The following is a 24,252-nucleotide window of genomic DNA, read 5'->3' on the forward strand; positions in this document are numbered from 1 at the left end:
GCACTAGATGCACTTACAGTTGTGCTCATGGAAGTACTCCTTAGTTGATACCCAGTAAGTCGAGGGGGGTTGCTCAACTCCGGCCATGGGATCAATGCTTATTTTTTTCCATGCCACAGATAGCAACACATCTTCATCTTCTTGATAGTTTGGCAATCTTCCTCCTTTTGGAGTTGCATCAATAAACTCCTCCTCATACATATCAAGCTTAGGCTCTTCCTCATACATACCATGCTTAGGCTCTTCCTCATACATAGTATATTCTTGTGACGAAGAATCATCATCATCAACATCTTGAGATGAAACATTCATGTTGTGTAGGAAAGTTTCGCCGTCGACGCTACATGCATTGCAAAAAAATTGCATTCAACCATTGAACCATCTACATTTAACAATTGCATTCAACCATTGAACAATGAACTATTTAAATTGAACAAAATTTGCATTGGATTTCCCCCCTTTGGGACAGTTGTCGACGCCGGCTTTTCTACCTCCACCGTCGGCTACATGAAAGGGGAGGCGGATGGGGATGGGGGAGGTTGCACCACCACAACAACCTTGGCGGTGCGGCATGCTGGAGCAACCTTCGTCTTCTTTGTACGAAACGCCAACGCTGGCTATGCGGGATCCCGCGACGACCGCTTGCCGTGCCGCTTAGGCGGTGGTTTGGCCTTCTATGGGCCACTGTCGACCGGCCCATGCCCTCCAGCAGGCCGTGTGAGCGTGAAGACGGCGCGACAGACAATGGTCTTCGCGGCGGCAGAAGGAGGCCGTGGCGGTACAGAGTGGTCTCCGGTTCGCCGGAGAAGCAGCAAGAAGATGGCCGGAAGGAAGGGCGGCGAGAGGAAGAAGGCGGTGACCCGCTCCGTGAAGTCCGGGCTCCAGTTCCCCGTGGGCCGCATCGGGCGCTACCTCAAGAAGGGCCGCTACGCGCAGCGCGTCGGCTCCGGCGCCCCCGTCTACCTCGCCGCCGTCCTCGAGTACCTCGCCGCCGAGGTAACCGCAGATCTTCGCTCGCTGCCCTCGAGCCTCTGTTCTGCTGCTCTGTTCTTCTTGTGTTGGACAGATAACCGATTCCGTTCTTGGTTGGTATGAATCTCAGGTCCTGGAGCTGGCCGGCAACGCGGCCAAGGACAACAAGAAGACGCGCATCATCCCTCGCCACCTGCTGCTGGCCGTCCGCAACGACCAGGAGCTCGGCAGGCTGCTCGCCGGCGTCACCATCGCCCACGGCGGCGTCATCCCCAACATCAATTCCGTGCTGCTCCCCAAGAAGTCCCCCGCTGCCGCCGAGAAGGAGGCCAAGTCGCCCAAGAAGAAGGCCGCCACCAAGTCCCCCAAGAAGAAGACCGCAGCCGCCAAGGAGTAGCCGTCCTCGTCCCCTTAGCCTAGCCAGTCTTGCTGCTCTGTTCCATTTCTCATGGACAAGATGAGCACTAGTAGTTTGGTTGGCAGATCTGTATGTAGTGCCTGGTAGTCTCTAGTGACCCATTCTGATTTCGTTGAGCAAAAAGGGTGGCATTGTATCTCTGATTTCTGTGGGAAATACTAAAGATGCAGTCCTTTGAGTCTTAGTAATTCTCTTGTTCTGTATATCTATGTGTCTCTGCAATTGATCTTGTGAATGCTTGACACCTGCTTTTTCTTACGAACGTTTGCTACTAAATATTTGTTTTGTTTGTATGAAATTCTCTCTTGTACCATCTGAAAATTCCCCTTGCTCTTTGCTCACTGAAACAGGGTACTCAATTTCAGGCGCTCATCTTATGTTATGTCGATCACACCAATCATATTTCAATCAAGCCGCAGGAAACTGAATTCTTGGAAGAAATCACTACTGACGATTCCTATAATCCTCCACCTCCATGCGAAGCCAAGAAATGATGGTGGCGCTAGATTGGACAATGAATAGTTGAAACCACAAACTGATGCTTCAGAAGTCTTGGAGATAAACGTGGCAAATTATAGCTTGACCTTTGGAGCTCAAAATATTCTTGCAGACAATTTAAGCTTTCAAACCACAGACCTGAGAGACATTTGGCTGCTACGTAGATGCAAACTAAACTAACTACTAGCTAGAAGCACATGTTATTTTTTGGATTCACCTATAGAAAGTAGAAACAGATGCTAGGAAGGGCAGATTAAACAGAGATGATTAAACGTGTGATAACCGGGCATCACTGCACGCATTCAGTTTTCTTTCTTCCTCTTTTGTTGTTGCAAAAGGCATTCGGTTTTGTTTCTCTGCATCAACACATGCAGCAGCTTCACAGTTAAGGGATTGTTTAGAGCTGGAGAGGGTACAATTAGAACCTTCTGAATGTAATTCCAGCGAAATTACTCATGTAGAAACAGAACACAAACTTTATGCATCCTGAGCAACAAAGAGATTAAATTCTACACAGCTGACATCCTGGGCATTCTGATAACAACACAAGGGGTGCAAATTCTCCCAGAATAATGAGATCCTGACAACTCTGTGTGTTGATCATGTGGTACAAATTCAACTCATAATAGCATCACTGCAGCATTGCTATCTTTTTGACGTACAAATTTATAGTATCTAATAGTACGAACCCATGTGCACGCACGCGCGCGCACACACACACACACGCAAAAAAGAAGAAGACCAGCTTAAGCAGAGATTCAAGGAGGTCGATCACCGGTACGCAGTGCAGAGCGCAACAACTATAAGGGCAACTACAAGCGCGTATGGATGCTGGTGAAGCGTGCTAAAACTAAAGCAGCAAAAAATTCGGATGATTTGGATGTTGATCATGGTCTGAAAATAGCGGAACACCAGTCAGATGAAGGTGTTGTCAATTGTACAGAAACAAGCAGTGTCTCAAAAGAAGCTCTCGGTACAGAGGAGAAAAGTAATGGCGTAAAGTTGCGGCAAGCTGGCCAGTCTAATCAATTTGAAAAGCAAACTAATTCTAGGCATAACCCGCATGCACGACCGGATGCTATATCCTCACGTACTATTCAGAAGCCTAAATCGGCTAGCACACAAGCTGATTTGATCATAAACAATTGTTGTACAGGAACGTCCAAGAGTTTGCATCCGAGGAGTTTCAAGTCTAATACTAGTACATCTACACGTTGGGACTCAGGCAATGTACGCGGCCAGGGATTTAATTCCAGTACCGTATATGATCAGCAGAGAAGTTTTTTGGCCAGAGATGAAATGTTTGCCAGAAAAATAGAAGTACGTCAGTATAGGCCGAAGGACCTGGGGGCAGCCAAATTAAGTCTGTCGCGCCAGGAACTAAACCAGCACCGCAGTGGTGCCCGAATGGACTTACCCACACTCAGAAACGACGTGTACAATGACTGCGGACATTGGAAATAAAGGAAGAGATAGCTGAGAAGAAGCGCGATAGATGGTTTAATCAGGATAAACCAATGATGCCTACAAAGACTTGGAAGGAGAAGCGCATTGCAGCAGAGGAAAATAAAAATACGGATGACATCATTATTGCAGAAAATTCAGAGAATAATAAAGATGCATCAACTGATATGGATGTTAATATGGTGTTCGCATTGCCTGCTGAATTTCGCGCGCCCAAGGCAGAAATTGCTGAACTTGTTCTTGGCCCAAAGAATGCTACATTTGAGAAACCAGAGAAGCATGGGCAGCACCTAAAGCCATTATTTATTAAAGGTCACATCGATGGTAAGCCTATTGGTCACATGCTCGTTGATGGCGGTGTAGGTGTTAATATTACGCCCTTTTCGGTATTTTCTAAACTGAACCGTAAAGAGAGCGAGTTAATGAAGATCAACATGGGACTTAGTGGGTTCTCAGGGGAATTGTCCGAGGCTAAGGGTGTTATTTCTATGGAGCTCACAGTCGGAAGCAAAACATTGCCGACTGCATTTTTTGTTGTTGATGTCAAAGGCCGGTATAATATTCTTTTGGGACGCGACTGGATTCATGCAAATTGTTGCATCCCTTCTACTCTTCATCAATGCTTAATTCAGTGGGTTAATGATGATGTCGAGGTGATTGAGGCGGACAATTCTTCTTGCATTGCTTTGACTGAGGCGTCGGATGATTGGTAACACGGTGACATGCGATGTTTGACCGGTAGGGATTTATCGGATTATGATTATATCAGTATCCGTAGAAATGGTTTTGTACCTATAAATGCACAGCCAGCTGACATAGCTCGGCTTAATGATTTATCTATATAAATGATGAATAAAGACGATAGTATTGAGTGGCTACAAAGACGGACGGAGGAGTATCGTTCCGGAAAGAGCGATATGCATGAAACAATTAAAGATTTTGATGACATGGAAAAGCTTGGACAAGGATTCTCATCGGCTGATCCACTTGAGGAAATTGATATTGGTGATGGAAGTATCCCAAGGCCTACATTTATCAAAGCTAGCTTGAAAGCCGATCAGAAAAGTAAGGTATGTTTATTACTTAAAGAATTCGTTGATTGCTTTGCTTGGAATTATACTGAGATGCCCGGTTTGAGTACAGATTTAGTAGAACATAGATTACCTATTAAATCCGATTTTAGGCCGCATAAACAACCTCGTAGAAGTTTCAATCCTAATTTGTATGACCGCATCAAAGAAGAGGTTGATCGGTTGTTAAAAGCTAAGTTTATTCGGCCGTGTAGATATGCAGCTTGGGTTTCTAATATTGTGCCCGTGAAAAAGAAAAATACTGGTAATATTAGAATCTGTGTTGATTTTAAAGATTTGAATAAAGCTACTCCGAAAGATGAATAGCCTATGCCTATAGCCGACATGCTTATTAATGATGCGTCAGGACATAAAGTGATTAGCTTTTTAGATGGTAATGCAAGTTACAATCAAATATTTATGGCCGAACAAGACATGTCTAAGACTGCTTTTTGTTGCCCAGGTTTTGTTGGTTTATTTGAGTGGGTCGTTATGACATTTGGGTAAAAAAATGCCGGTGCTACATATCAACGCGCTATGAATTTAATTTTTCATGATCTTCTAGGCATTGTACTAGAAATATATATTGATGACATAGTTGTTAAATCAGATGGGTTTGATCATCATTTAGCCGATTTAAGATTACCTTTTGAAAGGATGCGTCGTTATGGATTAAAAATGAACCCACTCAAATGTTCTTTTGGCGTGTCGGCTGGTAAGTTTTTAGGATTCATAATTCATGAAAATGACATAGAGATTGACCCTAAGAAAGTGGAGGCAATTAGAAATTTGAAGGAACCCACGTGTAAAAGGGATGTGCAAAAGTTGTTAGGAAAAATTAATTACTTGAGACGATTCATATCTAACCTTGCAGGAAAAATTGAATCGTTTGTTCCTCTACTTCGGCTAAAGAATGAAGCCGAATTTACTTGGGGGGCAGAGCAACGATATGCGTTCAATAATATAAAGCAATGCTTATCAAATCCTCCAATATTGCGGGCGCCCATGCCGGTGCGCCGTTCAGGCTGTACATTGCTACAGAAGAGAGGGTGATCGGTGCAGTGTTGGCGCAAGAGGTCAGCGGCAAAGAATACATCATTGCATACTTAAGCCGTCGTTTGCTCGACGCCGAAAGTCGGTACGTGTTTATTGAAAAGTTATGCTTATCTTTATACTATGCATGTACCAAGTTTTGGCCTTATCTTCTTTCTAGTATGTGTGTGGTAGCTTGCCAGGCTGACGTCATTAAGTATATGTTGCAACAACCGATTCTTAGTGGTAGGATAGGAAAGTGGGCTTACGCACTAATAGAATATGATTTAACATATGAATCATTGCATGCTATGAAGGGTCAAGTTATCGCCGATTTCATTGTTGATCATAGGATTAAAGGTGATGAAAATATCAATTATGTTAGTGTGTGTCCATGGAAACTTTGTTTTGATGGATCGGTTTGTAGGGACGGGCAAGGCGTCGGTAATGTTTTAATTTCACCTAATAATGTTGTTTATGATACATCGGTCCATTTGGAATACCTTGCACTAATAACCAAGCTGAGTACGAAGCTTTACTGTTTGGTTTACAAACTGTAGTTGATATGGGTGTAAAGGATCTAGATGCTTTTGGGGATTCGCTTCTGGTAGTACAACAAATTAAAGGTGAATTTCAATGTTTTGATGGATTATTAAATAGTTATTTGGACCGATGTTTAGACATAATTAAGTCTCTAGATACGTTCACCATCCATCATATACCTAGAGAAGAGAATTCTAGAGCTAATTGTTTAGCACAGCAAGCATCCGGTTATCACATTAGTAAAGGAATGTTTTTTATAATAGACAAGCCGATGCATGCTGAGTCTATAATAATAGATACTTTGCAACGGGGTGCACTTGGGCCTAGTACAGTTGAGCAACTAGTTGTACAATGTACTGCAGATCCAAATAAATTAGAATTGAGTGATTGGAGAGTTCCTCTAGTTAATCATTTAAAGGATCCAAGTCAAACAAGAGATAGGAAGGTTCGGCAACAAGCTTTAAAATATACTTTGTTTAATGATGAGTTGTATCGCCGAACAATAGATGGGTTATTTTTAAAATGTTTAGATTCCGATCAGTCTAAAATAGCTATGGGTGAAGTGCATGAAGGAATATGTGGAACACATCAGTCGGCTCACAAAATGCGATGGTTGTTAAAAAGAGCAGGGTTTTATTGGCCGACTTTGCTAGAGGATTGTTTTCGGTATTATAAAGGTTGTGAGGCATGTCAAAAATTTGGTAATGTATAGTTAGCGCCCGCAACTATGTTGAATCCTATAATTAGGCCGTGGCCATTTAGAGGATGGGGCTTAGATTTTATTGGTGAGATACATCCTTCGTTTTCTAGAAAACATCGCTTCGTCCTAGTTGCCACAGATTATTTTACTAAATGGACTGAAGCAGTTCCTTTGAAAAATATGACTCACAAAGAGGTTATTAGTTTTGTTTTAGAGCATATTATTCATAGATTCGGTATTCCTCAAACTTTAACTACTGATCAAGGTGCTTCTTTTATGTCTCATCAATTTCGTGAATTTGCCGAATCTTTAGGAACTAAATTGTTAAATTCATCGCGTTACTATGCTCAAGCTAACGGACAGGCTGAATCTAGCAATAAAACTTTAATTAAGCTTATCAAAAGGAAAATTGAGGAGCATCCGAAAAGATGGCATGGGGTACTTTCGGAAGCTTTATGGGCTCATCGGATATCTAAGCACGGAGCGACTCAAGTGGCACCGTATGATCTGGTATATGGTCAGGAGGCGGTGTCACCTGTAGAGGTTAATTTACAAGCTCTTAGAATGGCCAAACAAAATGATTTGTCGGCTGTAGATTATAATAATTTGATGATGGATAAGATAGATGACATTTCAGAAGAGAGATTAAGAACTTTGCGAGAAATTGAGAAGGAGAAATTAAGAGTAGCCAAGGATTATAATAAAAAGGTGAAAGAGAAATCGTTTCAAATAGGGGATTTAGTGTGGAAAACGATTTTACCTATTGGAACTAAAGATAGAAAATTCGGCAAATGCTCGCCGAGTTGGGAAGGCCCGTATAAAATTATAGAGATTGTTCCTCGAAATTCATATTTTGTACAATCTTTACAGGGAGAGAAGTTGTCCAAAGCTCTTAATGGAAAATATTTGAAGAAGTATTATCCTAGCATGTGGCAGGAGGCCTGAACATGTTGTGGCCGATATGTTATTTCAAGTATCGCCCTGAGCAAATTTGGCCGATATATTATTTGAAATATCGCCCTAAGAAAATTTGGCCTATGTATCGTTGGACATCGCCCTAAGTAATGATGTGATTAATGATCGACTTTATCCTACGGCAATTCCTATATATTTTTGGTCAATGCAATTGTACCAAAAACAGAGGGGCATGTGTTGATAGTATAATTTGGCTACTTAGTATGTGATGAGCCAAATTAAATCAATGATTTATCAAGCTGATCGGTTAATGCATTGTCGAAGTATTGCCACAGGAAATTTCATGGAAGGTGAAGATACAAGTCTTAAGAAGAATCATATGCTATACTGGACCATGGACCATGGGCGTGATGCATGCAAGTGATATATATCTATGTATATGAAGAAGTATGCTTAGTCCTGATGGCCATTATCCAGTTTGATTTGCGACGTTGCCGGAATATTTAATATTTTCTTGGTGGGCTCACGGTATTTATACATATGCTTAGCCACTATATTTAGAGTAATGGCGACGTGGCCGGAATACTTTATTTATATATGAAAGACTGCATGTACGTGGTACTTAGATGGCAAGTATATTTTTTGTACGCATGTTACATGGTAACCGAATCAAGTCCTGTTCGGTTTTAGTTTTGGAGTTGTATTCCTGTACGGCAAGGCATGCTACGGAAACAAGTCCTGCCTTGTATACGCGCAAAGTCCAACGTACCTTATTTATAAGGCCACGGCCGATTGGAAAAGCCCCCAACAATCGATCTATCAATACAAACTACTTTTTCACGTACGTCTATTTTCTATCGCTACTTCCTGCCGAGCCCTAGCAGCCCTAGGGTTTGGCGATCTTTGCCGTTTTGCGCTGGAAAGCGGCCGGTTCTCCTCCATGAAAGCGAGGAAATCTTTGTTGCTTTGCTCGTAAAGCAATCGTTTGTCGTCACGAAAGCACGACGGTTATCCTGGTGTTGCGCGGCGATTTCGTGTGCCAACAACCCCAAACCTCACCGGTGAGGGCACATTGTTTCGAGGAGGGGGAGGATGTCGCCCATTAGCGGCGGAGGCTGCTCATCTCGCCCTACGATGTGGGATGCTTTTTTTCGAGAAGAATGCGGCGTGGGACGTGGGTTAGGCTCGATGTGGATGCAGTAGACGCGATCGACCCAGTGAATGCAGGCCGTGAGAGTGAGAACGAAGAGCCCAAAACTATAGTTTCATGTGCACCGAACCAGTCCCCTAGATGCCAACATTCAGAATCATTAGGGATGCGTTTGGTAGCCTGCATGAAGTCCAACTAACATGTGTCATGCAATTTAAACCCGTTTGATTGCGTGCATTGCATCAAAATCTTGGTCCACGTGAACCTTAAAGAACTACTGGGCATTTGTCTGTTCCTCCACAGCCAGGCTCGAGCAATGCAAGCGAGGGTACGTAGGTGGGTCTGGTAGTGCAAGTTGCGTGCAAGCTAGTGCAGAGGTGTAAATGGGTTTACACGTGTTCTCTTCTAACCACCTCCCCTAATATCGTTCGACTACCCCCCTCCCCTCTCTAATTTACACAACGGTGTTTCGCTTTGAGATAAGTTATACACGAAAAAGATGAGCTGATGTTGGGATTCCATTCAACGGATCGGTTCGGAGTTAGTTGACTTTAATTGTTCAATATCGCGTTCATGTTAGAGCCATTTTAAATGAATTTTGGTAAATTCGTTGCACACAGACGACCGTTTGAAATTTGACTAATAGCTTCATCTCGCTGTTTCACGTGACTTACATGTTGTACGTTTTCTGTCTCGACGATCATAGACGAGTAGATCTATATCTCGCTAATGAATTATATAAATGTTGTTGGCATTGCATGTGATGTGTTTTAATCACACTCCTTCATTTCTTAATCTGCTTCACCTATTTTATTTTAATCCACACAATGGTACTTCAATTTAAGATTAGCTGTACACGAAAAAAGATGCATATAAACGTTGTCATTCATTCAAGCGACCGCCCAATAGTTGTTAGATTTCAGGTTGTTGTTTAGAGCCTTTTTAGAAAAAAATCGGTAAATTCGCTGCACATGGTTACCCGTTTAAAATTTCCTTTGACTAGTAGCTTCATCTCGATGTTCCATCGTGACTTTTGTGTTGTATGCTTTTTATTTCGACGAGGTGCTCATGTGGTGCATGTTAGTTTAGGCAAAATTCGACAAATACAGAGCACACGGTCCGACGTTTGAAATTTTATTTGGCCACTAACTTCATCTTGTCGTTGCACAAAACCTTCATTTAGTACTTTTTTTTATTTCAACTTGCATATAGGAATATATTTTTTTTGAGACAAACTGCAAAGCTTTATTAGACCGTCACAATGTTTACAGGGACGAAATCAAGTTCGTTGGGTTGACCGAACCAAGCATGGCGGCCAACCCCGAGAGATAAAGCATGCTTTGCCAGTTTGTGAGCCTCGATATTCGAGCTCCTAAACTCGTGAATAATATTACAAGTTTCAAAAGATAATTTGTATTGCATGATCTCCTGCACAATTGCACCGTAGCTCCCTTTATATAGGTGGTGAATATCGTCGACGACCACCTTACAATCCGATGCCACATGAATCCTTCTGGCGTAGAGATCATCTGCCAGCGCCAGTGCCTCCCTGATTGCGAGTGTCTCCAGGATATCGGGGTCTGACAGGTTGGGAAATACCACTGCCGATGCTCCCATGAAAACACCATCTCTATCTCTACAGACAGCTGCCACCTGCTCCATGCGATATTCCCACCGCTGAGTCTACATTGACTTTGGATAATCCACCCGGAGGTGCAATCCAATGATTTGGGTGGTGTTGGGACGCCCCCCTTCCGACCCCTCCCGGCTGCTGTAGTGCTTTTAGTTCTGCTATATATGATGTAACAAAACTGTTAATAGCAAAAGGTGTTTGGAAAATATCCTCGTACATGGCCTTTCTTCGCGAACTCCACAACACCCATAGGGTCACCACAAAAGCAAGAAAAACACCCTGGTTGAGAGCTTCATACATGACGAACAACCACTTCTTTGGATTTTCCTCTCTGCACAGTCCACCAATGCATGTCGCCAAGTATCTACAGCCCCGCATAGACAACAAGCCCTGGAAGATGACATGTTTCTGTGATGGAGAAGTGCAGCTGTGGGAATAGAATTTCTAGCGAGCCTCCACAAGAAAAATTTCAGCTTGGACGGAACCCGGATCTGCCATAGATCAGTCCAGCCTTGGTCGGCGCCCTGGGAGTCAGAGGAGCCGCCCTGCTTGTAATAGATCTATACCTATCTACTCTAGCGTGTTTATGTGTAGCTGTTAAATTAATCGGCCCAAAAGTGTGTAACCAAACTCTGCGTAATGCATCGACCCAACCAGTGGCGGAGGCAGGGGGTGCTGGCAGGGGCCAAGGCCCCCCCCTATGCTCTCACAAGTACACCTATATGTACTTCTAATCTTCTATTTGTCAGACAAAATTAGCTAGATTTAGGTGATGTGGCCCCCTCTAACATTGTATGACATGTTTTGGCCCCCTCTATATTCAGTTTCTGGCTCCGCCACTGGACCCAACTCAATGCAGGCAACCAAATGTTTAGGGAGGAGTTGCTTCCCTATTGGAGCCAACCAAACTATGTGCAGGACATGGTCATTCTGTGTATCCATTCAACCCATGTCCACTTAAGTCACAAAGACGAATGGTTTTCTCTCACTTTTCCTTTCCTAACTCTAGACGGGTAGGGCAAACTCCCCCCTCCAGGCATCATCGACGTGCACATGGATTCGCCTCCTCTCTGCCTGCCGATCCGATGGCTGGTGGCGGGGAGGGGGATCGCGGTGCCTTCGATCCGGTTTGTAGTTCAGGTTAGGGATTTTTAGTCCTTGCAGGTGTGGCACTCGGGTGGGTGGAGACGCTTCTTCTTCGACTTTGTCTTTCGGGCTCTGATCCTCCTCGAGTATGCCCGTCTAGACATACTCGACGATCTCCGGCTTAGATTCTTTCCATCTCCTTGGGATGGTGAAGTTAGGGTCTCTCGTCATGTAGCAAGATTTGGTGTCAGATGCTTCAGATTTATACAAGGGTTCAACGACGAGGACTGTGGCTCCAGGACGCTGATCTTTAGGGGCATGTGCACGGAGACTTCCTGGCTGCCATCGACAAGGTGAAGCCGGTTCCAGTAGGGGAGCGGCGACAACGGCGCGTCAGCTGCTCGTTCTCGTGGCAGTAATGATCGTTCGATGGTTTCGGAATCTTGATATAATTTTTGTTATGTTTGAGATGCTTTATGCTTCCAATGAACTTTTACAATAAATTTGATTTTTTTGCAGAGAAAAAGAATGAAACAAGACAAATAGTGAAAAAACGGTGCAGACATCCAAACAGAGCCCTAGGTGACCAGCAACGGATATGATTCTGAGGGTGTGTTTGGTAGCTGTTCCCACCCTAGCATAGTTGTTCCCATATGAGACATGCTTAGTCTAGACATGCTCAGTACATGCAACTGCAGTTGTTTGGTAGCAATGTATGTACTCGTGCATGCTGAGCTGAGACTGTGTTTGGTAGGCTGCATCAGACAAGACATGTTGCACTGAGACTGTGTTTGGTAGCCTGTATATGAGATATGCTGCATGAACGATTTTTTTTTGCCGCCAAGACAAATATTGAAACAACATTTCGACAATTCATGAAACAATTCGAGCAATAAAATGTTACCATGCCAACATAATCTGAACAATGATAATATAAATAAAATAGTAGACTCTCTGTAAATAGATAGTTCAACAAATTCCTTCATGCATAAATTTTTGTCTTAACCATAGTAGACTCTCTGTACATAAGATAGACAGTAAATCAAATCAAATTATCATATTCCAATTAAACATATTCTGCTCTGTCTTCTCTGTACAACAACAAAGGCTGTTCCCTGTTCAAGATCCCGATCTGAGGCAGCAAGGACAGGGGTAGGGGAAGGAAGAGAAGAGGAGGGCGGAGGAAGGGAAGGAGGGGGCGGATCTGCTACCTCTCCCGTGTCAGGGTCTACTCCGGCGGCGGCGGCGAGTTGAGGCCGCCTAGGAGCAGGGGCGGGTCGGCGGCGAGTGGAGGCCCGGCCAGGCGCAGGGGCGGATCGGCGGCGAGGTAGACACGTTCAGCAGGGCGGCCGAGAGGTTGAAGAAGGAAGCGGACCGGCGGCAGGGTAGCTAGCGGGCGGTCGCTGGCGGCTAGGTCAGGAGGGCTCGCGCGAGGGAAGGGGGGAGGGGGTCGCGCGAGGGCAGGGCGAGGGGTGGTCGTTCGAGGAAAGTGGGTCGGGGGGAGAATTTTTGCCTGTGCGCTCTCAGCCTCGCTCGACCCGGCAGGCCTGTGTGGGGTGCTTCGACTCAGCTATGCTGAGGGCCTTTTTTGCATCGGTTCGACTATGCTCAAGGGAGCCCATACACTCTACCAAACAAAAAAAAGTGGGTCGGATAGGAAACTTTTGGACCTATACATTCTCCATGCATGCTACCAAACACACCCTGAGAGTATGAGCCGGGCACCAAAACACCCTCCTCTTGTCCTCTAGCTGCTTGAGCCGGGCACCAAAACACCCTCCTCTTGTCCTCTAGCTGCTTGCATTACTTAACTGACACAGTCTCGGTCTAAACAAGAAAATATGGTATATACTCGCCAATAAAGAACAACCTTGCATAGTACAGTACGAGTGGACAATAAAATAACTGGGATGCTATCTTGATGGGGGTCCCCTGCTTTCGTGATGAGTTCCATACCCTTTCCCCCATTCCATCCCGTCAACGAGTAAAACTCTTCAATCGGCTCCATACCCTTCCCCAATTCCATCCAGCGGTTCTTCGATCTCCTGCAGGTTAGCCCAAATTGTACGCAGACTCTTTTTAATCTCGCCTCAGTTTGTGTTGTTCTATCCTAGTAATTACGGCCACAAACTGCTATGGTTAGCTTCGCTTTCCACCCCCCCCCCCCCCCCCCCCCCCCCCAATTTGCTGCATGTTCTTGCTGTTTTTGGATTACACAGTATTACTTACACACACTATGTCACTAATTAAGTTACAAATAAATCCGGTATATACCTACGTTTGGAGCTTCGCGACTTCTTTCTCTAGATCTGGTCTTTTCCCTGTTCAATCTGCAAAAGCTCCAAACCACGGATGTTCTAGATCTGGTGTTTTCGCTTGTCGGTTGGCTTAGGCGTAATGACTCCAGTATATGACACTCCATTTTTCTTAGCCTCTCTCTCTCTTTGGGATTAGCTTCTCTATTTTGGTGTCCAACTTACCCTGTTGCTCCGTTCCCCTGCCTTCGTTTGGAAGTCGACATTGGAGACCATGAAATTGAAATGGATTCAATACCAAATCAGCACCGGTATTGAAATGGGCTGTAACTAAAATCATGTTATTTGGATGGCCAATAATTGGGCTCTGAAATCCTGGGGAAGCAACCCAATTCAATTTCTGTTTGGATACGTACAAAAGCATGGGATTGAAATTTGGTCCTGTGAGCCGTTGTCAACGCCGTGATTGGCCCGCATACTCCACTGTACTGCTTTTTTTTGATAAAAACACTGTAAGGGAACCCCCTACAGTATAATTGATGCACCAAATCTAAATTGCAAGTACAATGCCTTGAATCTGGGTGTGTGGGAAGGGGCTGCCTTCCCACCACTAGGCTATGCCTTAGTCTGCTACTCCACTGTACTGCTGCCACGAAGAAGACATGAAAGGACTACAGTTGCAGGTGGAGTAACGTGGAGTCTGGATGTAGCAGCAACCCTCATGGTATAATCTCAAGTCCAATATAGATGAAGATTCGATAAATGTAATGTGGTGAAGGAGATTCGTTAAGATGAAGTTTATTATAATTGTGTCAAATAATATTATACAAGTTAGGTTAGAGTTGAACTCTAAGTCATGTGATGTGTAGATATGATATGTAGTCGTGCCCTAATAGAACACTTGTATCCTAGACCTCTTATATATGTGCGAGTAGACACACGATGCAATCTATGACAACATAATATGACAGACACACAGGGAAGCCGACAACGTGTGACAGCGCTCGGGCAGTTGGGGTGCGGTATTACAGCGGTAGCATAAGAAGGAGCATCCATAGTCATGCCTCGGGATGTGGCTATATCGGTGAACCTTGTTAACAAATATCGGTGTCGTGTCTAGTGTAATTGTTTAATCCACGAATGATATCGGATTAATTCTAACAGTCGGTGAGCCAATCGTACTCATCGACCTCACTATGGGCTAATCGCATCCATTCATGGACAGGAAGGCCGCCCTGGTCACTGCCGAAGGCGCCTGCGGTGGCCTTGCCCCTGCTGGTGTTGGCGGAGCAGTCGCTGAGAGACCGCTCCTAGCCAATCTTGACGAGCTCGCCATCAAGGAGGTGGCGGCGCCTGGCGGCCATCTCCGGGGTGGTGACGGAGTGGTCAAGCGCCCACGCCACAGGGAGCCCAAAATAAAATTAAATTATTTATTGCTCAAAATAGTTCCATAAATTTTTATCAAAGTTGAGACAAGTTGTTTATATTGTTCTTCGGTTCTAAATACATTTTTTAGCGAAGTTCTTTAATATTTCTAACAAAGTGCAGACACACTATTCAGAAAGTTGAGGCAATAAAAATGAAAAGTTCTTCACTGTTTCCAGCAAAGTCCACCAATATTATGAAATGATTCTAAAATTCTTTAGAATTTGAAGTTAAAGTTCAAGTAGTGAGTTAATAATTTTTTTCGGTGATTTTATATCAAATGCCCCAACTTTATGGTAAAGTTCGGACACCTACTATGTTTATGCTAAAGTTCCTCTGGCAAATACGTGAGCGTGATACCTATTCTTTTTTGGTATATGGTCGCAAATACGTGATCTAAAACTTCTGCATGGAAAGGTATGAGAGAAAGAACACAATAAAAGGAAATGCATTGAATTAGATAAACTAAAACCCTTGGTGCTATTTCATGCTACATGGAAATAAATTAGGAAACAAATCAAAGCGTCTGCATGTCACTTGCAATAAAATGTATGAATGGGTTGGACCCGATCAAGGTGCCCTAGATATTTTATCTATATATATTATATATATTATGCACTATCCTAACGGATGAGACTTGCCTGCTCCCCGCGCGTGTGCCCATCCGTGCTCCCGCGTACGTGGCTTGATTTGATTGAAACAAAATAAGGCCTGGCCCCACCCCCTTAAAATCAAGGGGGGGGGGGGGGAGGGGAGGGGAGATGATTAGATTAGAAAGGAAAAAGGAAAAAGTACAGCCGTAGGATGAAATGGGAACACGGATGGGAGCATGAGGAGGGAGCAGGCAAACCGGATCCTATCCTAACTATGGGAATGTTCTTCCGTGTTATTAGAGAGACAGACGTCCAAGCTACTCAATCCTAGCAGGAGATATATAGCATGGATACAAGTACAACGACAAGGGAGTTCACACTCGAGTTCTTGGAACAAATTACAGATAATTTTTCTGAAAAGCACGTCATCGGTCGTGGTGGGTATGGAGTAGTTTACAAGGTATGTATATAGTAGTATATTATTTATTTTTTCATAAAACTCACTTTGAAGTATCTAATAATTACTAGTAATCTAGACCCTTATAATTCTGAAATATACTACTATTGCACCTAACCGCAAGAACCATGTAATTTTGTTAACAGGGAGTACTGGAAAATGGGGAAGAGATCGCTCTCAAAAAGCTTCATCACGTGTCGGGGCTTGATGACACACAATTTATGAATGAGTTTAATCACCTTATGAGGGCCCAACATCCAAATATTACCCGGTTGGTTGGTTACTGCTATTATACAGGACATCAACGCATAAAGTTCAATGGTGACTATGTGTTTTCCTTTGTGGATGAAAGAGTTCTCTGCTTTGAATACTTGGAGGGTGGAAGCCTTGACAAGCATATTTCTGGTAGGATTGATGCTCTCACCGTTTTTGCATGTAAAAAACTATGCTTCTAAAGTTATATTGTATTATTTCGATCCAAAAGTCTACTCCTGGTAATACAGTCCATGTTTACTTCTACAGATGAATCATGCGGACTTGATTGGCATACATGTTTCAACATTATTAAGGGAGTTTGTGAGGGCCTAAATTATCTTCATAATGGCTCCAATGTTCCTATTTACCATCTTGATTTGAAACCCGCAAATATATTATTAGACAAGAACATGGTCCCGAAAATTGGCGATTTTGGTTTGTCAAGACTCTTCCCTTCAACACAAACACATGTCACAATCAAGATTATAGGAACACCGTAAGTTGATACCACATGATAATAATCAACTTAATTTTTAAAGAAATTATGAAATAATTGTATTAAGATATATATAACATGCAGGGGATACATGCCACCAGAATACATCGAGAGACACGAAATCACGTCAAAGTATGACGTATTCAGTTTGGGTGTTATAATCGTGCGGATGATGGCAGGGGATGAGGGCTACTCCAGATATGCACATATGTCTTTGCAAGAGTTTCTTGAGCATGTATGGAAGATATCTTGGATTATGAACAATAATCCTTTTGGCACAAATATTGCATTCCTGTTGCGTGGCACCTTACTTTTCATGTTCCAACACAGGTATATGAAAAGTGGGAAAAGCGGTTGCAGGAAAAATTGCCGTCGCGCATATCTGAACAAATTACGACATGCATCGAATTAGCATTAAGGTGTTTGGAAGTTCGCCGAGAGGAAAGGCCAACAATAGCCGAGATTGTCGATGAGCTGAATAAGGTTGATACCGGAGAAAGTTCACATACAGGCCAGGACTGCCAGGTACGTATATTAGATTCATTGTAGACCAAGATTCACATGGCATGACCATCCTAATTCCTCTACATCATCGTCTAATTAATCACTAACTTTTTGTATATTTGCATGAGAGATAAGTAGACAAAACTTTCATAATAATCCATCATCTTTAAATAGACAAAACTTTGCACTGGTCAAAATATGGCCATTACATTGTATGTGGCTATTATATTAAATAATATTTTCATGTTAAATCTAGTGGTGTTATTTTCAGTAAACCGATAGGAACATATGTAACATAGGAAAATTATTCTACACTCCCAGCAACATGCCTTCTACTGCTCATGTACCACTTAGACGAATCAATTATACCTCATAAATAAGAAGCCAAATGGGCAATGATGGTGCCTTGCTCCATGACTACTAACTGCTTTTGGATTGCACTAGGTATATACATTGCTATTGATTTATTAATATATAAACCCAATAACTGTATATTGACAAACCCCTGTTTATAGTACAACAGAAATGTAGAATTATATGCATAACTCTTTGATATCAAAGAAATTAGAGGTAGGGGGCGCATGCCTTCATTCAAGCTTAAAGAGTAGATGCCCATCTAAAAATAAACAGTAGATTTGTACACCACCGACTAGGCCTCTATAAATAAGAACTGAACATCTTACGTTTTGTTGTTGCAGGTCGCCAGGAACCAAAACACAAACTCAGGTAAGCATCCCCATTAGAGCTGTAATATAATCCTCAAGAAAAAAGTAGAATATCATCTGGTTACTAATATCTTATCATGGGACTAATGTACCACTTTACATGGTGCAGAAAATGTAAGCAACAATGTACTATTCCCTCCCTCTGGAATCAGTTGATGCTCAAAATACATTTAAAAAACCTAGTGATGTAATTCGTGTTTTCAAAATTTTAAAAAGCCATAACTTTCTAACTGTGCATCTGAATTACAATCCGTTTTCATCATTGGAATCCACACAACAAGCTTTATGAAACTAGACCTCATTTATACATGTTTTGACAAACTATTTTCAATGCCATCTTTTGGTGCTATATGGTAGGGGAGTAGTCGGCCAGGACAGTAGACAAAGTTGCGCATCTCGTTGTTACGGTAGGCGGGGCAATTTGCGGGCGGTAAAAACTATACAATCCATGAGGGCAGGGGGAAGTTGCATATCAACTGGTAGGCAGTTGTCCGGGGCAGCATGCGAAGTTACACCATGTAGCACCAAAGTTGGCATTCACAAATAATGTTGAAACATATAGTTTGAAAGAGCTCATCGTGAGGGTTCCAATGATGAAAACGGATTGTTTTTCCGACACTTAGATTAAGAGTTACTGTGTTAATAAAAACCATGACAAAGCTAACCAGCTCACAGGATAAGAATAGATTCATATATGGATGGACCATTGATGTTTGCTCTAGACTACCAGCAAGCCAATGGCCACCAACTAAACGTGTCAATTAAACTTACATGAGGGCATAACAAAATCTAGTTGAAAAAGGTGGTGAGGAGGGGTTCACAATGAAATCCAAGGGGAAATGAGTGAAAATCAAGTTCAAGAAGTTCCATCTGTAAGTTCCATAGGTTTAGTATCTTTCCAGCTTGGCAAGGCCGAGTCAGGACCTCGATGGAGACGAGGACGGTGCTGTTGGCCGTGGGTCACCGGCGAGGCAAGGACAAAGCTTAACCGTTTTGGTTGTGGAGCCTTTTCGATTTTACCACTGATAGGATTGGACAGAGCTTGAACCTGAGATGGGAATGGCTTAGCGCGGCGGGCAAAGGCTTGGATAGGACCTTACTAGAGCGTGAGGTATGGGGAGAGGAAGGGGCTGTCAGGTGAAGGATCATGGTGTCGTGAGGAACAAGATGGCAATGGCCTAGCTGTGGGACGAAGAAGGGGGTGGGGGTGGGGGGGTGGGGGGGATTTCAATCCAACTGTCTGCTTGGAGCCGATACTTACCAAAAATTCATTCACTTGATTTATGATTTTTTATTTGGATCCATTGCTTTCAACGTGATATGGAGTTCTTGTTGAGAATACCATGTTACATGCAAAACCCAAAAATTGGGCGACGTTAGGCGCCGGTTGATGGGCCAATATTTTGGTTGGCCACCGCGCCAGCGTTTGATTCACCCGTTTTCATTCGTTGGATTTGGCTTCCACAAAAATGCGTACGCTGTTTCCCAGTTCCCTCGCTCTCTCCTTCCTTCTTCCCGCGAGAATGCCATGAGCCGCTCACGCCTGCACCCCCTTGCCGGCACCGCTCGCCAGCGGCACGGTCATGCGCCCCAACCCCCAATTGCCACCTCCCCCTGCCTGGTTGCAACTTTCATTGTAGCAAACAAATTTGTCGATGGAAGCTTTTGCGATTGCTGGTTGCAACAAAAATCAGGGCTCGACGTCGCCGCTAGAGTAACGCTCCAGTCCATGCAGTAAAAACAGCTGCTAGTCCTAGCTCGGTGCATCGCCCGCTGTAGCAAAAACCTCTATTGGTTCCATCTCGGGGCTTCACCGGTTGTATCAGAAACATCTACTGGTACCAGCTCAGACATCGGGCGGTGGTAGCTAAATTTCTTGCGGGTTCCCGTAAAACTGGGCCCTTGTTCTAGCCAGTTGACATGTTGGTCCCAATAGTCTTCGACATCGCAGCAAAATTTTGGTTGGTTCCATCTCGTCTTCATGCTGGTTCCAACACCACGGTTGCAACTTGCCCTTACATAGTAGCTCCCACCAACCGGCGGTTTTGCAGTTCTGTGGTCGTCGGTTTGTAGCTCGCCGTTGGGTGCTTCATTGCATCTAGCTCGATCACACCGGCAGTTGCAGCTTGTGTCGGCGCCGATTGTATCATGATGTGACGTCGTTGGGGAAGAGAATGAGGGAGGGTGGGCGGAGGGGAAGGAGGAGGGGGTGGTAAGAGCATCACGTGCATTGCTGTGCCCGCACAGGAATGCGAAAAATATAAGGAAAGAAGTGTGGAATGGTGGGTGAGGGGAGGATAAGGGAGAGAGGTTGCAGGTGGGCGGTGTGTGGGTTATCAACGCTAGCACGTTGCTTGTCTCTTATCCCTCCGATCGCGCGCGATTGAGTGGCCTGCGTGCGCCTGGCCGGCCGCCACCACAAAATCATTTGCCAACAAAATTCAGGTTCATTATGGTTTCTGATCTGATCCAAACACCTTTTATACGGTACTACTAACGATGTAAACGTTCTTATATTTCTTTACAAATGAAATACTCATTTATTTAGAGTGTAATTTTGATTTCTTAATAGTACCCACAGCTTGGTACCTCTTGTGAATATTACAACGTCTAAATTATTCTGTTCGTAACCGCTAATTCCGTTCTATGTATTAAATGGCAGAGCGACGCGGCAGAATTGTATTCTATACCACCAACAGGCCCCCAGTACCATTCGACATGTTTTCCTGTGGTTTCTCCTCGTCACCCATCGATGATGAGCTTCACCTCACCGACGGTGTGTCCTGCAACTACAACGGCTGCCCCGTCCCACCCGCCGCCCTAAAGGCCCTCTTCAAGAGACCGAAGCTGGCAGACGTGGGTGGCGTTATTGATGCAGACATCGATGCTGGGCACGTCTCCGGCCTTGTCTTTGTCTCCGAGAGGGACGACGGCCTCGAGACGCTCTACATCGCCATACGGTTCAGTGCCGACAGCAAGGTCAAAGTATTCTCCCTCGCTGATATCTTTGGCGCCGCTGACTTTAGTGGCGTTCGTCTGGAGGACAGTGGCTGCTTTGGCGGCGGCTACAGTGTGGGGTCTCGCACCGTCGATCACTGTCTCATCTACATCTCCACCAAGGAGCCCGTGCAGCAAGGCCGCAGCCCCTGGACTGTCGTGTACAAAACCAACCTTGCAACAGGCAAGACAGAGCGCCTCACTCCACAAGGTATATACATATAGTGCGTTCTTCCACCTATCAGTCAGTCTGTAAGTTGTCCGAATTTCCAGTTTTCATCAACTTGCATTTTATATGATTGATTGACTCGTGATGTACGTACAGGGGTATTTGATTTGAGCCCCGCGGTGTCGCCGTCGGGTAAGGCAGTAGCAGTGGCGTCGTTTGAAGGCAAGAGTTGGAATGGCGACGTCGAGAAACTCAACGTTAACACTAACATCTACGTGATGAACGTGGGTAGTGAGGAGTGTGAGGGCCTAGGGCGGAAGCTACTCATCGAGAACGGTGGCTGGCCATCCTGGGGCAGCAACGACATCATCTTCTTCCATCGACGCACCAACATAACTGGCATTTCCTTGAGGAGCACAGCTGAAACATATTGGGGTGTGTTCCGGCACAACATCAGTACCAAGGTGACTATCCAGGTGACTCCTGAGGAGTTGGACGCCGTGACTCCAGCAGCCATCAGCGAGACCAAGGTAGCGGTGGCGACCATCCGCAAGAAGACAATGCGCAGCGACGGCAGTGTGGAGGCGCCGTACCGGCACATCGAGATTTTCGACACTAATGCCCCAGGGCTGCCACCGATACAGATCACCCAGAAGACGAACCCAGAAAGCCACCACTACAACCCCTTTGTGCTGGACGGTGGGTTGCGCATTGGATACCACCGCTGCAGGCTCCTGCAGCATGGGTATGGCGACCAGATCGCTTCCAACTTGCACAGGCTGCAGTCCCCTGTGAGGGATGTTGGTTTGTTTCGGGCGTGTGGCCTGTTCCCATCCATCTCAGAAGACGGCTCCAAGCTTGCCTTCGTGGACAGTGAGTTCAAGAAGGTGTCGGTAGTCGACAGCAAAGGGCTACGCATCGTGTGCATGGCGAGGGGCACGAACCGCGTCTTCTCCCCTGTGTGGAACCAGAACCCTGACAAGGATGTCCTTTACTTCTGCATTGGCCATTCCTTGAGCTCCGACGAGGCGCTGGAGATCTACTCCATCAGCAACGCCTCTGGTGAGCCAGAGCAGCAACAGGTCCAAAGGCTCACCTATGGAGGGTTCAACAACGCGTCACTGTCGAGTAGCCCGGACGGGAATAAATTCGTCTTCCAGTCGACGAGGGATTTTTGTAAAGATAATTCACTGTCCACGAGGGATTTTTTTCCGACAAAAAAGGATCCAACTTATGGGAGTGATCCTTCTTTTGGGGAAGAAAGCTCTTGGCAGCCATCGCAAAGAAGGAAAAAGGAAAAAAATTCGCACCAGGACCAGGAGGAGATTGATGGAACCAAGGAATATCACAAGAACCTATACATAATGCTGAACTCAGACGTCCAGCCTGGACTCAGATCCGAGGAAGGTTGGGTGATGCGGCTGACGAGAGGCCCATGGACAGATACCCACTGCCAGTGGTCGCCGAAAGGGGACTGGATTGTCTTCTCATCGTCACGCGGCAGAGAGCTGGACAGCAGCCTTGACCAGGGGCATTACTCCTTGTACCTGGTGAAGCCCAGCGACCCGACCGTGGTGATAAGGGTTATGGGCAGCGGGGCCCATCTCGGAGGCCACCTAAACCACCCAGTGTTCAGCCCGGACGGGAGGAGCATCGCCGTGACTGCGGGCCCTGCCACTGTGTCAGTTGAGCCGATCTCGCTGCCGCAGTTCACGCATGGGTTGCGGTCTCACAGTGGTGACATCTTCGTGGTGGACATCAACGACCCAGACAGCAAGAAGCAGAAGGAGGACGTGATAAAAGGGTTCCGCCGGATCACGCACAGCAGGTACGAGTGTGGGACGCCGGCGTGGACTCGGATCTTGGCCGCTGCGACAGAGCCAAACGTGGAGTGGTTGTCGTATGTCCGCGCTGCGACAGAGCCAAACGTGGAGTCGAACATGTTGCTGGATATGGACAAGCAATGGAGGGAATGCTGGCGAAAACTGCAAGAACTGGAAGAATTAATATTGTACAATGGTCACTTCGTCCCGTAATATAAGACTGTTTTACACTAGTGTAATGTTAAAAAGTTTTTATTTGAGTCGATTACACCACTGGTGCCACAACTTGGCTTGAAAAATCAGTTTAGTGCTAAAACTTGCGGCGTACATTGAACTGGTGCCACAACTTGGCATTGGCGTGCATATACGGTGCAAATTATATTTTTATAGAACATGTTGCTGATTAGGCGCGCCAACGTGGCATGGGCCTCTGCTGTCAGCGACTGCATGCGTGTGCTTGCTATTCTGCAGAAAGCACCTTAGAAATTATTTTCTCACGAAAAAGAGCCTGTCAGCGACAGATATTTTCCTCACAGACGGAGGCGCGTGGCGTCCATCTTTCAGCCACACATACTATTGTGTAAAAAAAATTCTCACGAAAGAGACCCTGTCAGCGACCGATATTTTCGTCACAGACGGAGGCGCGTGGGGTCCATCTTTCAGCAACCCATACTATCGTGCAAAAAAAATTCTCACGAAAGAGACCCTGTCAACCCATACACCAGACAACGATGTTGTAATAAACTAACACAAAACCTATATAACGCTTCGACTTAAGTGGGCTGGAGTTCCAGTGGCCCATTTTGCACAGTTATTTCTTAAAAAATACATGCAAACTGTAATCGTGTGTTATAAAGAAAATAAATTTCAGAATAACAATGATCACTTTTATATACTACATATTTTTTAATTAAAATCACGAATATTTTAACTTATATTACCATTTATCATGAAGTAAAATATATAATTATATGTATTAATACTTGAATCTTTTTATAATGTAATATTATTCTATATTATTATTATTATTATTATTATTATTATTATTATTATTATTATTATTATTTATAGC

The 24,252-nt window shown here is 44.6% G+C and overlaps 2 protein-coding genes across 5 annotated transcripts; both read left to right on the forward strand.

Annotated features, from left to right (window-relative positions):
- The first annotated feature begins 555 nt into the window (after positions 1-555).
- On the forward strand, positions 556-1,574 carry LOC123133495 (histone H2A.1-like). Its single transcript, XM_044552973.1, has 2 exons — positions 556-996; positions 1,103-1,574. Exons 1-2 carry the CDS (start codon positions 745-747, stop codon positions 1,367-1,369), a joined length of 519 nt encoding a protein of 172 aa, XP_044408908.1. The 5' UTR covers positions 556-744; the 3' UTR covers positions 1,370-1,574.
- An 11,710-nt stretch (positions 1,575-13,284) lies between these two features.
- On the forward strand, positions 13,285-23,448 carry LOC123135806 (uncharacterized). 4 transcript variants are annotated; one of them, XM_044555016.1, is made up of 9 exons: positions 13,285-13,532; positions 14,962-16,214; positions 16,358-16,616; positions 16,734-16,962; positions 17,047-17,197; positions 17,293-17,487; positions 18,165-18,192; positions 20,854-21,399; positions 21,514-23,448. In XM_044555016.1, exons 2-9 carry the CDS (start codon positions 16,101-16,103, stop codon positions 23,391-23,393), a joined length of 3,402 nt encoding a protein of 1,133 aa, XP_044410951.1. In that variant the 5' UTR covers positions 13,285-13,532; positions 14,962-16,100; the 3' UTR covers positions 23,394-23,448. The 4 variants fall into 4 exon arrangements, with proteins under 4 accessions (XP_044410951.1, XP_044410954.1, XP_044410953.1 ...); XM_044555019.1 differs by having other exon boundaries at positions 13,286-13,532; positions 16,055-16,214; XM_044555018.1 differs by having other exon boundaries at positions 13,335-13,532; positions 14,966-16,214.
- The last annotated feature ends 804 nt before the right edge of the window (positions 23,449-24,252 follow it).

Source organism: Triticum aestivum, chromosome 6B (assembly GCF_018294505.1).
Source record: "Triticum aestivum cultivar Chinese Spring chromosome 6B, IWGSC CS RefSeq v2.1, whole genome shotgun sequence".
In the NCBI taxonomy this organism is placed as follows: domain Eukaryota; kingdom Viridiplantae; phylum Streptophyta; class Magnoliopsida; order Poales; family Poaceae; genus Triticum; species Triticum aestivum.

Coding starts and splice junctions, on each gene's coding strand:
- LOC123135806 (XM_044555016.1), top strand. CDS start 16,101: ATGGATACAAGTACAACGACAAGGGAGTTCACACTCGAGTTCTTGGAA. Junction 16,617..16,733: donor CCTTGACAAGCATATTTCTG/GTAGGATTGATG, acceptor TTACTTCTACAG/ATGAATCATGCGGACTTGAT. Junction 18,193..20,853: donor GAACCAAAACACAAACTCAG/GTAAGCATCCCC, acceptor ATTAAATGGCAG/AGCGACGCGGCAGAATTGTA.
- LOC123133495 (XM_044552973.1), top strand. CDS start 745: ATGGTCTTCGCGGCGGCAGAAGGAGGCCGTGGCGGTACAGAGTGGTCT. Junction 997..1,102: donor TCGAGTACCTCGCCGCCGAG/GTAACCGCAGAT, acceptor TATGAATCTCAG/GTCCTGGAGCTGGCCGGCAA.